An 18040-nucleotide genomic window follows, 5' to 3' on the forward strand; every position below is an offset into this window, starting at 1 on the left:
AGGAGATAGGAGAAATTGAACTATTAAAGGAAACAAGGAACAGCTGGAAATCAAAGAAGATAATCTGTGAACTGAAAATAACTTTCCAGAGATGTTTTTCATTTTTCTAAAAATTGGATGACGAAGCTTTTTAAAATACGTTAAATTTGGTCATGTCTGTAATACTCTTTTTTAGAACTGGTGGAAAAATATAACTAACATTTAAATATTTCCTTGCTATTTGCTGTACAAAGCAAGAAAATCATCTCAAAATTTTTATCAAGAAGGAAGTCTTTGTTGTTACTCTGTATGCTACGTTAAACAGCTCTGGATCTGACACGTCAATTTATGTATCAAAAATATCTTCTATTTGCTTCTTTTTAATATACTCCCAGATTTGTCAGAGATCACAGAAGCACATTTCCTCTAATTCAGCTCTAGGAGCAATGAGTGTAGTACGGGTGACAGCAGGTCATTCGTTTCAGGAGAGGATTCGAAAGAGAGGAAAAATCTCCTGGAATTTCAAAGAAATTTCTTTTGTATAATAGCTTCTGTAAAAAGATCTTCTCTGTCATCTAGCACAGTGTCTACAGATTTGGGGCCAATGGTGTTTGGATTAGTGTTTTCTTCAGGAAGACTACCTGGTTTTGGAGAAACTAACTTGCTAGTGATTAGGTCTTTTCTGTTTTCTAGCTCCCCAAAGTCAGTGAGGAGGCTCTCTCCCTGCTGCTGTGATCACTGGGCCATGCATGCTTAGTCTTGTGAACTTGTCATGTGAGAACACATGCCATGTCCCTTCCCCACTGGTTTATGCCCCTGTGGCCCTGAAGTCTTCTTTAAAAAGAGAAACAGCCTGACAGTCCAGTAGAAAAAGGAGCAAAGCAGATTTCAAGAGAAGAAATTGGCCCAAAAGCATATAAGAAAATTTTGAGCCTTAATAATAATCTAAGAACTATAAGAAAATACAATGAGATAACTTTTCACCTTTTGGATTGGCAAAGATAAAGATTAACAAACTTTTGATGACAATATAGAGAAACAGTCACTCTCATGTATTATTGGTGGAAATATAAGTTGATAGGTACTCTTTGAGGCAACTTAATATATATGAGAATGAAAATTGTGAATACTGTATGACCCAACAGACCCACTTGAAGGAATTTACACTAAAGTAATATCTTACTAACACGAAAAGATACAGACAGAAGAATGTTTATTGCAGTGATGTTTATAATGATGAAAATATGTTAATTCATAAATATTCTTTACTGCCTATTATTTGCCCAGTTCATTTCTAATCCCTGAGGATTCATTGGTGTAACAGGCATACAAGGTTCCTGCTTTCATGGGGCTAACAGTTTGGGGATGGTGGAGGGAAACCAACAGTAAGCAGCTAGAGATATCAAGGTGATTCCAATCTCTGATAGGTGCTGTTAAGGAAGTCATGTTGATAAGATAGTAATGTGCTAAGAGAATAGGTATGTTGTTTGAGATGGAGGTTCAGGAGCAGCCTCTCTGGGTAACTAACATTTGAACTGAAACCTGAATGACAGGAACAATTAGGCAGGTGAAGATCTGAGAGGAGAAGATCCAAGCACATGCAAAGGTCTGAGGGTAATGATGACCGCTCATATTTGCCAGATGTTGCAGCCGTGGTTAATGAGTTCAGGTTTTATTCTAAATGCAGAAGAGAGTCATTGAAGAGTTTTAATCAGGAGATTGGTTTGATCTGCTATGTCTCACCAAGAGCACACTGGCTGTGTGGAGCATGGATTGTAGAGAGCAAGAGTGGAAGCAGGAGGCCAAACTGAATGTCCGTCAATATGAACTGGTTAAGTAAAATCGGGTACATATAATGAAAGACTGTGCAGCCACAACAAAAAATGATTTGTTCACTTATTGAAATGGAAAAATATCGCTGACATACTATTGAGTAGTAAAAAACATGTTAGGATACTATATGTGGTATAGCCTTATGCAAATGTGTATGAATATATTTGGGGATGTGTATTGAGACGTGTCTGGGATTTCAGGTGAGTTTTCTTCTGTTTTTACATACTGTTTGTATCTGTGCAATGAGTATATTTACTTTTTATGAAATTGTAATTCTTTATTTACTCTCAGCATCTTTGAGATAATTATTCACCATACACAAAAGGTTATATTTGAAAAGAATTTTAGGTATTTGGCAAAAAGGCACTCTGAAATTAATTTTTTATCTATTTTTACTGTTCTTCTGCCTGATATTGCTTTGGGTGTTGGGTGGTTATTTTACATTATTCGTGAAATTCAGTATGATAAAAAGTAGATACGCTTATTTGATTTATCTATTCAAGAACTTTTTTTTATTTCTTAAATAGAATGAAGAGTTGAGTATCTTATATCCAGCTGCCATTGTGACTATTGATGGATTTAGCCTTTTTCAATCTCTTCGTGCTTGTCGAAATCAGGTAGCAAAAGGTAATATTTTGGCAAGAAATATTTAACCTCTGTTAATGTTTGTTTTATTTAATTTCACCTGCTTATGCAATTAAGTATGTCTTCTAAATAAAAAAGGCCTTCGGAACTAGATTTATGGGAAAAACCTGCCTTCTGTAGAGAAAGGGGAGCATGTTGAGTAGATTGCTTAGTAAGGTAGAGACGAGCTAAAACATAAACACTCTTCACACATTGCCTTTGGAGAGTGTGGTCAGCACAGGAACACCGGGCTTTCTTCACGAATTCAGCAGTATGTCTTAGCTAGCTAGATTTGCAACCAACATTGACAACCAACCCTAGTATTGACAACCAACAATGGGGTAAAGAATTTAGTTGCATGTGGCTGAGGTACCAGATTTTCACTAGATCAGCAGCTGATCAAGGCCAGCATCCTAAAATCTGATGACTCTACATTGCTTCCATCCTCCCTGAGAATTAAGCTATGACTGTGTGCAAGGGAAATGCAAGATCCTACAGATATCACTGTAGGCAGGACCCAGCAGGGAGTCAACATGAGCTGCTTTTTGCTAACTCAGAACACTCAGAATGGAGAAAAGGTAGAGGCCTAAACTTAATATATATATGGGCAATGACATTATTTTGTGACTTAGGGATGAAAACTGCCCAAATAATCAAGAATTCTTACTTTTACTACCTATAGTTTACATTCTGATGTTGTTACATCTTTTGGAAGAGATATTTCATCAAATTCAACATGCCATTGATTGTAAGATACACTATTATTTTATGTACCACTAAGAAGAAAAACTATTGCCAGTGAAAGACACACCATCAATTTTCAGATCTCAATTTCAGAGTTGTGAAAATATGGAAGAGTCTTAAAATCAGTGAAAATACAATAGCAAAGACTTGGAACCAACCCAAATGTCCAACAACGATAGACTGGATTAAGAAAATATGGCACATACACACCATGGAATACTATGCAGCCATAAAAAATGATGAGTTCATGCCCTTTGTAGGGACATGGATGAAACTGGAAACCATTATTCTCAGCAAACTATCGCAAGGACAAAAAACCAAACACTGCATGTTCTCACTCATAGGTGGGAATTGAACAATGAGAACACATGGACACAGGAAGGGGAACATCACACTCCGGGGACTGTTGTGGGGTGGGGGGAGGGGGGAGGGATAGTATTAGGAGATATACCTAATGCTAAATGATTAGGTTAATGGGTGCAGCACACCAATATGGCACATGTATACATATGTAACAATCCTGCACATTGTGCACATGTACCCTAAAACTTAAAATATAATAAAAAAAAAATCAGTGAAAATATTAGTAGCACTAACTTCCCCTTTTCTTCTGGGTTTGAGTAGAGGAGTCTTAATGGCCCCAAAACAAAGTTTAACTTTGGTGAAAAATTAAATGGCTGATAATACCAAATATAAAATAATTGTCTATTTCTAGTTTATTGAATTAATGGACTTCTTACCTACGGAAAATTGCCTTTTGATATATAGATTAATGAGTATTTTAAATGTTCTCAAGATAATGAAGCTTATGGTTGGCTAAATTTAAATAATTTAAAAGATTCTGAAAATAGGTATAAAAATTTAAACAAATTCTGACCTAGTAAAAAAGCATTTACTAGAAAAGAACCACATAGCCAAGACATCAGAATTTTTGCCAATCATACCAACCTGCTAAAAAAGACAGAGAAAAATTTTTGATTGCAATATGAGATGCTGGATTTAGACTAGGTTTAGAAACAATTTTATGAAGCAGTAAACATATCCTAATTAGCCTATGTTTTCAGGAAACCGTCTCAACCGTTTAGGAGTTAAACTTTGTTTTGGGGCCACTAAGTCTCTTCTACTCAATCCCAGAAGAAAAGGGGAAGTCAGCGCCACTACTCATATTTTCACTGATTATAAGACTTTTCCATATTTTAACAACTCTAAAATTGGGATCTGAAATTATTTCTAAATCTAGTTTGAATGCAGCATCTTATATTGCAATAAAATTTTTTTTCTGTCTTTGTTAGCAGGTTGATATGATTGGTAAAATAAGGAAGTCTTGGCTATGTGGTTCTTTTTTTACAATTGGTTTAAATTTTTATACCTATTTTCATAATCTTTTAAATTATTTAAATTTAACCCACCATAAGCTTCATTATCTTGAGAACATTTAAAATACTCACCATTAATATATATGCCAAAAGGCAATTTCCTGTGGGTAAGAAGTTTATTAATAAACTAGAAATAGACAATAATTTTATAATTGGTATCATCAGCCATTTAATTTTTCACCATTTTTGAATTTCTGTTTGTTTGTTGTGTATAAGACCATAAAGCCATTTGTCTCCTAGGAAGTAAGGAATTAAGCCACTTAGTGCCCTTGGGTTGTAAGTTGCTATGAAAAGAGTTCTGGTTACTTAGCCATAAATTGTGATGTTTATTTCAGCATATAAGAAAATTATCTTTTCTTGGCCGTACTATCAATCTGCAATATTTAGAGGTTATATTTTTCCTTTATTATTATTTTTCACTTTCCTGAATAAACAGCCAGAACTCAGCAATATTCTAATATGTAGCATGGGAATTTACTGATTTCATGGGATGTACATGAATCTATGGCAAGAGGTGTAACTGTTGCTTTTCCTTTTCTTACTCACTAGGTGAAGGGACTGAGGTTAAAGATTGGCATTTCATTCATTTTTTTTGACAGTGCTGTTGCTTTTTACATATCTTTCTATCAAGTCTGGCCTCAGTTACCTAGGTTAGAGACCTTGCTGTATGTGTGCTCTGCCAAGTATATCAGGTTTTTAGTTTTTCGATCAGTAAAGCACTGATTCCTATCCCTAGGATTTTATCTACTTTGTCAAGAGGGAGAAATTGCTTACTTGGCATCACATGCAGTTTGAATTCACTTTGTTTTTGTTTTGTTTTCTTTTGTTGTTTTCGAGACGGAGTATCCCTCTCTTACCCGGGCTGGAGTGCAGTGGTGTGATCTCAGCTTACTGCAACCTCCACCTCCCAGGTTCAAGTGATTTTCCTGCCTCAGCCTCCTGAGTAGCTGGTACTGCAGGCATGTACCACCACGCCTGGCTCATTTTTGTATTTTTACTAGAAACGGGGTTTCACCATGTTGGCCAGGCTGATCTCAAACTCCTGACCTCAAGCGATCTGCCTGCCTCGGCCTCCCAAAGTGCTGGGATTACAGGCATGAGCCACCATGCCCGGCCTGAATTCCCTTTGACTTTTAGTAGTAGTCTAGGATTTTTAATAGTCTTCTTTAATTACTGGAGTGTTCCAGAGTCTTTTGTGACAGCCAACTTAGTCTTTTAAATGTTTGCATTTTACGTGCATTGTCTTGGTGTGAATAAATCTCACCTTATGCCTTGTTTTCATTACTTTGTGTCATTATTAGCTGAAATTTTAGAATAACAAATTAGTATGGTTTTAATGTTTTTTTGTAAAACTTCATTTTATCCATAATAAGTTTGGATTGTCTTATTTTATCTTTGGTAGCTGCAGCATCAGGCAATGAGAACATACAACCACCACCATTAGCTTATAAGAAATGGGGTCTACAAGATATTGACACTATTATTGATCATGCTAGTGTTGGTAAGTATTACTAATTCAAATTCTCTTGGAATTTACTTCTTACACTTTTTATTGAAGTATCTCATTTATTAGAAATGGACATTTATTCTTTATTTATTATTATTATTTTTTAAGATGGAGCTTTGCTCTGTCACCCAGGCAGGAGTGCAGTGGCATGATCTCAGCTCACTGCAACCTCCACCTTCCAGGATCAAGTGATCCTCCCACCTCAGCCTCCCAAGTAGCTGAGATTACAAGCATGCGCCACCCCGCCTGGCTAATTTTTGTATTTTTAATAGAGACGGGATTTCATCATGTTGGCTGGGTTGGTCTTGAACTCCTGACCTCACCCGCCTCAGCCTCCCAAAGTGCTGAGATTACAGGCGTGAGCCACTGCACCCGGCCAAAATTTATTCTTATGTGAAAAAATGCATTGCCTTTAGTGAGACATCTGGAAGTTAGTTCAGATTCAGATCATCATAGGTATATATCTTTAAAGCTGGGCATGATGGCTAACACCTGTAATCCCAGCACTTTGGGAGGCCAAGGTGGGTGGATCACATGAGGCCAGAAGTTCAAGATTAGCCCGACCCACATAGTGAAACCCCGTCTCTACTAAAAATACAAAAATTAGCCAGGTGTGGTGGTGCACACCTGTATTCCCAGCTACTTAGGAGGCTGAGGCAGGAGAATTGCCTGAACCCGGGAGGTGGAGGTTGCAGTGAGCCAAGATCACGCCACTGCACTCCAGCCTGGGTGACAGAGCGAGAATCTGTCTCAAGAAAGCAAAACAAAAACAAAAAGAAATGGTAGCAGTTTTAATAAAGATTTAATTATGCCCTCAGCCACAGTATTGTACAGTTTTAAGTCACTCACTGTTTGACTAATTTTTCTACAGACAAATTTGGTCTATATAATGACCATATAAATCAGTCTTAAAAATGTAACCTTGGTCAGGTGTGGTGGCTTGCACCTGTAATCTCAGCTACTCAGAAGGCTGAGGTAGGAGGATCTCTTGAGCCCAAGAGTTCAAGACCAACCTGGGCAATATAGCGAGACCCCATCGCTTAAAAAAAAAAGTAACCTTTAAACTAGTAAAATATAGATAAAAGCAGATTTCTTCTTGCAGCCACTATAAGAGAGCTTACTGTGTTAGGTACTGAGGGTATAGAGATGTAAAGACATGCTTCTCTGTTGTCTGAAAGTGTGAGTCTAGGAGCCTGGTTAGAAGAAACACATGAGAATGGCTACAATACTACAACATAGTAATTGTAACAGACAAGGGGACCAGCTGTAGTGGGAGCAGAGGAGGACACACTTATTGTTTCTCCAGCACACCATACACTTTTATCCCTAGATCTATGTGCATGTGGGCTAGAATGCCTCCTCTGTGTTTGTTCACTTGGTCAAGTTCTACTCATTCTATGCAAACTGGACACTGGGAGAGAAAGAGCAAGGAGAAAAGGAAGGAGAGTGACTCTAAAGAGGCTAAGGATATCTGACACACAGGCCATCTTTCTATTTACTGCATAGCTCTTACATGGAATACTCTGTAATAAAAACCTATTGGTAAACATTTCAGTGTGTCTACTTTTTTGCTAGCATAAAAATGCTGCAAAATTCCAAAGTGTTAAGTTCAGTTCAGGGTAGCTTCCCTGCTCTGTTAATTAAACTTTGGAACATTGAAACTGGCTAGGGAAAATGATTGGATAGAAACTATTATTCTATTCATTTATCCCCAGCCTACAAAATGAAAAAAGTTACAATAAACTTTATTGTATGTACATCTTTATGTAGAGGTCTGGTTAATTTATTCAACAAATAAATGAGTACCTATTAATATTTGTGCTAGAAATACAAGATAGGACCCCACCCTGATAAAGCTTACGTTTTGGTGATGGGGAGACAAACAATAAACTAAATGAATATCAAACTCTTAGTGGGCATCATGAAGAAAATAAGTAGGTTATGGTAGAGAGTAAAGGAAAAGGGTGCTTTAGGTAGACTAGTGAGGAAAGGCCTCTCCAAGGACATGACATTCAGACTGAGACTTGAAGGATGAGAAGGAGCCAGCTATGGAAAGAGGTGTAGGAAGAGCATTCTAGGTAGAGGAGCATCAGGGATATAGGCCTGGGAGCCTTGAAGACCTCAGAGTGTTCAAGAAACAGAAAGGGGGTTGGTGTGACTTGACTGTAAAGAGTGAGGGGAAAACAGGACAAGGTTAGGTTGGAGATGCAGACTGGGGTTAGATCACGTAGGGATAAGGAGATCCGATTTTATTCTAAATGCAGTGGATGTCACTGATGGATTCTAAGTAGGGGATTACATTTAAACATATCTCCCTGTTTGCTGGGTAGAGAGATGCTTGTAGAAGAAAGCAAGGAGACCAGTTATTGCAATAATTCACATAAGAGAGAATGATGGCTTTATGGTGGAGGCAGTGGAGTTGGAAGGAAGTAGACAGATTTGAGATACCTTTTGTACTTGCTCAGGGATGGTTTTGAGAAACAAGAGGAAGGAAAGAATTAAGGGTTTCTTAATTTTTAAGTTTGAGCAACGGGCTGGATGATGAGACTGTTTACTGAAATGAGACTAAGGAGGAGGAGAGGAAGAGATTTAAGGTAGGCAAATAAAGAGTTACGTTTTTACAGGTTAACTTCTGACACAGTTAAACATTCAAGTAGAGGTATCAAGTATACGAATTGGACATGAGAGTCAGAAGTTCAGGGAGGAAGCTGGGAATGTACATATAAATTTGAGAGGGAGTGGTTTACTGTGGAATGTTTCGTAGAGTTCAAGAAAAGAAGAAGGTCCATTGGATTTGACAACATGGAGTTATTTACTTACTGACTTTTGATATGAAAGTTACAGTAGAATGGTGAGGATGAAAGCCAAATTAATATAGTCTTAAGAATAAATATTTTCACCCCCTGCTGTCTAAAATCACAAACAAGGAGCATAAGAAATAGATTCCCAGTATCTCCATTTTTATGGAGTCCTGACCTCTTCCTGAAGCCTCATACTCATTTCTCCAGCTCCCTACTGAATAATTTATACCTAGATGTCAAACTTAACATATCCAAAATCGAATTCTTAATTTCCTCCTGTCAAACTTGCTCCTCCTTTTTTTTTCTACATCATCTTTCTTCTTCTGGTTGCTCCTTACCGTGACATTCAAGGCCCAACTTTATCTGGCTTATGGTACCTCTGACGCTGTCTCCTGTAGGGTTCCCCTCCCTGTTCATTGTGTTTCATCACGTAGATCTCCTTTGTGTTCCTCAGACACAGCAAGCATATTCCTACTCTAGAGCATTTAGAATTACTGCTCCCTCTGCCTGGAAAACTTTAGCTAGTCACATGGCTTTCTCCCTCTCTTCACTCAGGTCTCCTTATATATCACATTGTCAAAGAGGCCTTCTTTAGTCACTCTACTAGGCCTAGAAAATTATCCAATGAGTTTGACTTTATGGAAACTTATATTGAGAGGGACTTAGATGTCTTTCAAAGTGTGGGAAGGCCTCAGACGCTCAGGGAAAATTCTAAATGACAAGGTAATAATAACTCCAGAAAAAAAAGAATGCACAGCCAAGGAAATGTAATTACAGTAAGTAGCATGTCTCAGCAGTGAGTAATGCTTATATCATTCCTAATAATAAAAACAGTGAATTTAATAAAACGTTGAGATACAAATATTTTGGAAGGATATAGGGTGAGAAAGAGAGATGTAAATAAGCCATACCACCTTAAGTTAATGAAAAATAGTGCTAAAATCAGTGACTCGAAAGATAAAAGCCCCCTAAATTCAGTACCAATGTGTAGCAATATAAAGGGCAGAAAAACACTTTAAATAATACTATAGGAATGTGGTCAGCTGTAGACTGTGGGAAATTAGTCTCAAACAGCCTTGTTGCTTCAACAAATAGATTTCAAAGGATCGAGGATGGGAAGGAAGGGTTGAGGAGGTCAGAAGGATTTTGGACCAAGCTTTATGTCCATTTGTTTGTGGTTCTTACTTTGAAACCCAGAGGTATTGTTTTTCTTAGCAATGATCAGCTATTTTGCTTCAAGAGCAGAGAATGCAGAAAGTTTAGGTCAACCAAGATTAAGATTTAGCCAGAGGAGTATGTGTGTAGGGGGAAACGAGTGTAGGGAGGTTGTGGATATTTGCAAGAAAGTGATGATGATGGAACACAAAGCTAAGCTGGATGGAAAGGGAAGTGATCCCAAGAGGTACTTGATAAATAGTGGAAAAAATAGTAGGATTAATTAGTTTAAACTCGAAATTGTGAAATTACTGCAGGGAGTTTCTGGAGTAATTGAGATGGAAAGCTAGGAGGTGGTGGTCTAAGTGTGGTAAGCTTGAAATCAAAATTACAAAGAATCTACAGTTGCTGATGACAGGATCTAAAGTGTGACATTGAAAATAGATGATTTAAGTTATAGGAAGGAAAACATCATTGGTAGCAAGGGTGGAAAGGACTGATCAGCCATTTCCTTACAATAAATTAGAATCCTTTAAAAAAATTGCATATCTATTGCAAAATTGTCCTCTGGATTACTGTGTAGTAATTTATACTCCCATGTATATTGCATGGGAGTTTAAAAAGAAGCTGTTTTAAAACTTAAATTTCAATTTATGTGCCATACAATTTGCCCTTTGATCGTGTTTTGGTGGAGTCAGGCAAAACTTAAGCAAATTTTGTAATGTAGTGAAAACATTTTGTATACTGAATCATGGATTCATTCATGACTATGAGACAGGTGTTCTGATCTTTTATAATGGTCTAGGAGGTGGGAGGGGAGTTTAAAAAATAGTCCAAGGATTTGTTTGATCACTTTAATTCCTATAAAGCCAGTGAATGGCTTGCGTATGAACTCACTCAAAGAATTTCCTTTCCTAGGACACGTCTTAAGGACGAATGCATTTTTTGACAGTTTTCAGGCAAAGGGGAGGCAATACATGTATATGAAAATTAGTAAGGTCAGGCACAGCAGCACACGCCTATATTGGCTGGGCACAGTGGCTCACACCGGTAATCCCAGCACTTTGGGAGGCTGAGGCTGGAGGATCACCTGAGGTCAGGAGTTTGAGACCAGCCTGGCCAACATGGCAAAACTTCGTCTCTACTAAAAATACAAAAATTAGCTGGGCATGGTGGTGTGCGTCTGTAATCCCAGCCATTCGGGGAGGCTGAGGCAAGAGAATCGCTTGAACCTGGGAGGCAGAGGTTGCAGTGAGCTGAGATTGCACCATTGCACTCCAGCCTGGGCGACAGGGTGAGACGCCATCTCAAAAACTAAAAAAAAAAGAAGTGAATTGGTATTTGGGGATATAAGTGGACTGTATACTTCTGGTACCTCTGAGTTTCATATCTGTTCAAAAAATTAAATTTTGTTTTTATGATATTCTATAGATTATGGAAATTATAGATGGAAATTTTAATATTTATTATTATTTTTTTTTTTTGAGATGGGGTCTCGCCCTGTTGCCCAGGCTGGAGTGCAGTTGGTGCGATCTCAGCTTACTGCAACCTCCACCTCCCAGGTTCAAGCAATTCTCCTGCCCCAGCCTCCCAAGTAGCTAAGATTACAGGCACCCACCACCATGCATGGCTAATTTTTGTATATTTAGTAGAGGCGGGGTTTCACCATGTTGGCCAGGCTGATTTCAGACTCTTGACCTCAAGTGATCCAACTGCCTTGGCCTCCGGAGTGCTGGGATTATAGGAGTGAGCCACCATGCCTGGCAGAATATTTTCTGATGTTGACTTTGTAGCTTTTAAAATGACTTTTGGTTATTAAATAAAACTAAACATTTAGCATCTTAGAATGGAACTGAAGTAAAAATGTAATGACCGAAATAACATTGTACATTCAAATCACTTTTTTTTTTTATTAGGTATTATGACTCTGTCCCCCTTTGATCAAATGAAGACTGCCTCCAATATAGGTGGATTTAATGCAGCAATTAAAAATAGTCCACCTGCCATGTCTCAGTATATCACTGTAGGGTCCAATCCATTTACTGGCTTCTTCTATGCTTTAGAGGTATGAGTTTTATCAATGATCATGAGTAAGGCTGCTCTTGATTTTACAATTTGTCTACAAATTGGATATGGTAACTTGCTTAGCCTTAGAAGATTAAGCAGTTTACATTTCTAAATTTCAATTGAAACTAAAATTAATCTCAACTAGCTTTCTTCTAAATTCTTTAGATTAACTGAAAAGGTACTACCATCAGTATAAAAGGAAATTCTTTGTTTCTGAAGCCCTGAGTTCTTTGATAGCTGAGATGTCTTTAAATATTGGTGCAATAGTCAGGAGCTCAGGCTTGTTAATGATGCCAGCCCACTAGGGATTTGAGTAAATGAGGAATTGTAAAGACAGAACAAGCTGCCAACTATACTTGTTATAAGTGGTGAAAATTGCTTCCTAAAATAGTGGAAAGTTGAGTGTTAGATTTGGCAGCTCTTGTTTCTCACTTAAAAAGCATGCTTCTCAGAATTGTCCAAAATATCTTTTTACTTTTATAAAAATGTGTGTGTGTATATGTGTGTGCATATATATATATATTTAAAGAGAGAAAGGAGCCAGTTATGTGTAGATGTGAAATCCGTAGTCCAGCTAGAATAATGTAATCTTAATGTCCTAGTTTAAAATTTATTTGAATGAAATTACAATTTAAAGAGAGAAATTCTAATGGTAAAATAGACTAATTGTGATTTTATTTTTAAACTATAGAGTTAAAACTTTTTCTCATATTACGCCTAAAATAAACTTTTTACTGTACTCTGAAAGAAGCTGAGTTGCTAGTCCAGCCTTTACAACTTTTCAAAGCATTTTAAAGTAAGCTTTATTTAGGAAGTATGTTTGTTTCTTTGTAAGCTACTAAGTTTTCTCTTTCAAATGTTCTGTTTTTCAGGGAAGCACACAACCATTATTATCCCATGTTGCACTAGCAGTTGCAAGTAAACTCACTTCTGCTTTATTTAATGCTGCCAGGTAATTACTTAACAATTAAAATAACAAATATCTCATTTGTATCTAGCTTGCTTTTAACTTATATTTTGATAGTTTGCACTTTAAAACCCTGGAAGCTCAGTTTTATATTCTAAGTTTTCTTTCTTTTCAGTGGTTGGCTTGGTTGGAAAAGTAAGCACGAAGAAGAAGCTGTCCAAAAGCAAAAGCCGAAGGTTGAGCCAGCTACCCCATTAGCTGTAAGGCAAGTCTGTCATGCTTCCCAAATTTTAGTCCTTTTAGAAAGGTACTGTTAAATGTATGGTCTTTCCGTGTGCTTGGTTGATTTGCTGATCTTGTCTTTGGAACTTCTGAAAGCCATTACAGTGGAATTTCTTTTCCCACTAGAATGTAAAACTCCATGTGAAGAGTGATTCTTACCTGTTTTGTTCACAGCTTTATCCCTGTTATATACTAGGTATTCAAGATGTATTTCTTGAGTGTGCTTTTTAACAAATAAACTTAGCTTAGTTGTAGGAGAATTAATTTAGTGATAGCTGTTAAATTTCTTTTAAAAGTTTAGATAGTTTGTTACTAAGTTGTATAAACTTTAAAAGTACTTAGTGATTTCTTTTTAAAAAAGTCATCCTAGTGGATTGCGGTGGCTCGCGCCTGTAATCCTAGCACTTTGGGAGGCCTAGGTAGGCGGATCACTTGAGGTCAGGAGTTTGACACCAGCCTGCTCAACATGGTGAAACCTTGTCTCTACTAAAAATACAAAAATTAGTCAGGCATGATGGCATGTGCCTGTAATCCCAGCTACTCCGGTGGCTGAGGCAGGAGAATTGCTCAAACCCGGGAGGCAGAGGTTGCAGTGAGCCGAGATTGCACTGTTGCACTCCAGAGTGGGGGACAAGAGTGAAAAACTCCATCTCAAAAAAAAAAAAGTAAAAGCAGGAGTCCTGTATTCAGGCACTCTTTAAACAGACTCCTGTCCTGTGCTTCCTTGTTTACTTCAGTAGTGCTTTAGAATGTGTTAGTATATTGGTGAGTTTTTTTTGGTGGAGGGAGCATGATTTTTGTTGCTTTTTTTTTTTCATTATTATTTTTTAGATAGAAGCATGTTTTCTAATGTTTGGTTTTGTTTTAAAATCATTTTTTATTACCTAATATAAAGTACCACCATGAAGGGAAATAGAACACCTCCTCTTTATGGATGTTCTTCACCTAAGAAGAGCCAACTAATTATTAAAATTTATCGAAGTATAGCTTCTAAGTTTTTTTTCATCTTTTTAAAAAATACATTGTAACATATCACGTTTCCTAATATCAAGAGTCAATAAATTAGTCACATGGCCCTGTGCGTCTCTAATAGATGTAACAAAGGTTGGGCACCTTTGTTTCAGGGACTTTTCTCTAAATGAGCTTTCCTAGTTCTCTTTTAGTACTTCTTTACTTTTATTTTACTCACAATTCTAATGAGGTTGATTATAGAACAACAGAAGTTTAGAGATAACTATTTAGAAAAAGGAAGGTTTTTGCTTCAGGCAGATTGGTGTCAGCAGGATGTCATATCTTGCAAAAAAGAGAAAGATTAAGAAGAAGAATTTAAAATAGACAAAAGATGCCTGTGTGGGAGCATATTCTAAAATTTAGTTGATGGTGAGGACATTGTTTTCTGTGACATGCCTTTTAATCAAATATAGTTATACTTTATATTCTCTAAAGGTATAGGGTTGTGGGTATCTATTGAAAACCTACATAGGACTGTGGTTTTATTTCTTTTATGTATTTTATATTACAAATGTCAGTTGTGATTAATAAATTAACTATTAATCCAGGTAAAATTCATATTTCTTTATATAAAAACAGATTCAGCCTATTTCATTTATGCATTTCGTTATTCTGTTATATGTTTCTGAACTGGAATGTGATTTGAGCATTTTATTTTCTTTTAAATATCAGATTTGGACTTCCAGATTCTAGACGCCATGGTGAAAGCATATGTCTGTCTCCATGTAACACACTGGCAGCAGTAACAGATGATTTCGGCAGAGTTATTTTATTGGATGTAGCTAGAGGAATTGCAATACGCATGTGGAAAGGTACTTCTTACAAAAATCCAGAAAAACAATTAATTCAGTTTTTACCCCAATAGTTGAGCAATGTTATCATCCTTCAGCTTCTGGTTGATAACTCTGTTTAATTCTTTATGTTTACATTTTCTTTTTTTGACATGAACTCAGATCAGCAACCACTTGATCCAGTAGTCAGTTGATACATCTTTTAGGTTTGATCACCTCATAGCCATGTTTAACCTTTGCCTTTTGCACTTTCTTTCAATTCTCACTGTTATTGTCAATTTCTGAGTTCAGTTTCTTGCCCCTGCTACATTTATTCCCCTTCACAAAGCCATTCTTGAGCCAAATGTTCTCCCCAAATCTATAATGCCAAGTCTTTCAGATTTAAGATAGCAAAACCCATCTTCACTGACTTGACTTTTATACCCATATGCTTGGGTCAATCCACCTGGTGTGTCAATAAGTATGTCACTTAGGAGTTTCCTTCAACTATTATTAACAGACCCGAGTAACAGACCACAGTATCTTCAGGAACCCAGTCTTCTTCCTTGTAGCTTCCCCACTCAAGGTTCTCATAGACAGCCCTCTTATCTGCATTCCGGGAAGGAAGCAGAAAGGAAGAAGGCTTCTCCTGGCAACTGAGTCAATCTACTTTGAAGATATTCCCCGAAGTCCCTTCAACCATTATCTACATTAGCCAGGACTTAGTGACATGGCCTCATCTAACTATAAGGGAGACTTGAAAATATCTTTTCACTAGGCACATTGTGAATAATATCTCCCTGACTAAGAAAGAAGGGATGATTACATTATTTAGAATCATCTGGAATAGTAACATGTCAGCATAGACCACAATTTATGGTGCAATCTTGTCTATCCTGTAAAATGTGAGGAATAATGGATTGAGGTCATTCAATTACTCTGGACCAGATTGAAGCCACTATCACCTTCTTGCCAAAGAACTCCTGCAGTGATAGATAGAGGCAGTCTTTACCTACTACATGTCTCAGTATCTGTAGAAATAGTTTTAATACTGCAGATACATCATTTCTCCTTGGTGTTTGTCTTCTGAAACAATATCAAAGGTATGTTCTCAGCAAGACTTTTCTAAAATACGAAGACGAAGCTGTACTGACTGCTCCAAATCCACTATGGCAATCTTATTCCTTGCATCATTGCCTGTCTGCAGCTAGTACAGCCAGTTTTTCTTTCCATTGTGTCCTTGGAAAGAAGGATCAATTGCCTATGTCAGGGACCACCCTAAAATGGAAAATAGCATCAGCTACGTCTCCCATGCAAGAGCTTCCTCCCATCGTCCTGTAACCCATATTTTCTATCGGCATGTCACCAAAAGGCTTGTGTGGGAAGGGAAGGGAATGAGAGCAGGAGGGGTAATCAGGTGGCTTCAATTATATCTATAATATTTTCTCTTTTTTTTTTTTTTTAGAGAGTTTCGCTCTTGTTGCCCAGGCTGGAGTTCAATGGTGCGATCTGGGCTCACTGCAACCTCCACCTCCTGGGTTCAACTGATTCTCCTGCCTCAGCCTCCCAAGTAGCTGGGATTACAGGCATGCGCCGCCATGCCTAGCTAATTTTTTGTATTTAGTAGAGACAGGGTCTTACCATGTTGGTCAGGCTGGTCTCGAACTCCTGACCTCAGGTGATCCACCCGCCTCAGCTTCCCAAAGTGCTGGAATTACAGGCATGACCCACTGTGCCCAGCCAATATTTTCTTTTTAAAGAGAAAAACTGATCAGAAGTAAATATAGCAAAATACTAAGATTTGATAAGGCTGGGTGATAGACTGGTTATTATTTATTATCATTTTTTATTTAAGATATTCCACAATAAAAAATATACTTTTATAGCTTTTCTTACCCCACCCCCACCCCCACTATTCCAGAGTACTTCAGGAGGCTACTATAGAACCTAGATTAAGTAATTAACTTCCCTTTACCTCTGTCTCTAAGGGTACCGCGATGCACAAATTGGATGGATTCAAATTGTAGAGGACCTCCATGAAAGAGTGCCAGAAAAGGCGGATTTTTCCCCCTTTGGAAATTCTCAGGGTCCAAGTCGAGTAGCTCAATTCCTTGTGATCTATGCGCCAAGAAGGGGAATTTTAGAAGTGTGGAGCACACAGCAGGGACCTAGAGTAGGAGCTTTCAATGTGGGGAAGCACTGCAGGTAAGCTGCAAATGCTGGCATTGTGCTGGTTACAAAATGAAATATAGGAATGCTTTTATTAAAATAAAGCTTTTACTAAAGCTGCTTATTAGATTACAAGTTTGAGAATTACAATATTCTTTATTGTGGTTTTTCCGGTGAGTGCCTGGCATGTACTTAAGTATTTAATAACAAAAAAAAATTAAAAATGCCATGATAGACTGCTGAATTAAAGTTAGCTTGTTGCTAATGTTTGTCCCTTACTTATGCTGGGAAGGCTCAAAAGGAAAGGTTCCTTTTGCCCTAGTCATAAGTGAGGTGAATGCTTTGTTTGCCATTGAAACAGGGGCCTGATTGTGTTCATTTAATTTTTTAGAATCTTTCAACAAGGCAGAACTCTGCTGGTTGAGCCCTGCTTTACTTATGTATTTGCTATCAGTATTTAGTTGCCTTATTAATGCTCCTAAATTGATAATAATGTTGGGTTTCCTAGCTATAATAAAAGCACCTTTTGGCATTTCTCCTTGTTCTAATATTTTTACCATATTGGTATGTGATTTCTTTAGGCTGCTGTATCCTGGCTATAAAATAATGGGTTTAAATAATGTTACCAGTCAGAGTTGGCAGCCACAGACTTATCAGATCTGTCTGGTTGATCCAGTGTCTGGAAGTGTGAAAACAGTGAACGTTCCCTTCCATTTAGCACTGAGGTAAGGTGTGTCCAGTGTTGCTGATTGACGCTCCTCTGCTAACTTTTCCTAGTTCCTAGGTTTGTTGTACTCTCTTTTGTAGTTGCTATT

The 18040-nt window shown here is 37.5% G+C and overlaps 1 protein-coding gene and 1 non-coding gene across 6 annotated transcripts in view; both read left to right on the top strand.

The window, feature by feature from the left end:
- RAB3GAP2 (RAB3 GTPase activating non-catalytic protein subunit 2) overlaps positions 1 to 18040 on the top strand; it is a 125446-nt gene that overhangs the window by 61736 nt on the left and 45670 nt on the right. For all 5 annotated transcript variants that reach the window (XM_063791755.1, XM_063791761.1, XM_063791771.1 and 2 more), the window contains 8 exons: positions 2340 to 2439; positions 5959 to 6057; positions 11936 to 12084; positions 12959 to 13038; positions 13169 to 13258; positions 14959 to 15098; positions 17045 to 17261; positions 17807 to 17950. In XM_063791755.1, coding sequence (XP_063647825.1) covers positions 2340 to 2439; positions 5959 to 6057; positions 11936 to 12084; positions 12959 to 13038; positions 13169 to 13258; positions 14959 to 15098; positions 17045 to 17261; positions 17807 to 17950 — 1019 coding nt within the window. The remainder of the gene's footprint in view (positions 1 to 2339; positions 2440 to 5958; positions 6058 to 11935; positions 12085 to 12958; positions 13039 to 13168; positions 13259 to 14958; positions 15099 to 17044; positions 17262 to 17806; positions 17951 to 18040) is intronic.
- On the top strand, positions 7714 to 7794 carry MIR664A (microRNA mir-664a). The gene has a single exon (NR_035978.1). It is a non-coding gene; the product is annotated as a microRNA mir-664a (primary transcript).

The sequence above is a fragment of the Pan troglodytes genome, chromosome 1, assembly GCF_028858775.2.
Source record: "Pan troglodytes isolate AG18354 chromosome 1, NHGRI_mPanTro3-v2.0_pri, whole genome shotgun sequence".
Classification (NCBI taxonomy): Eukaryota; Metazoa; Chordata; class Mammalia; order Primates; family Hominidae; genus Pan; species Pan troglodytes.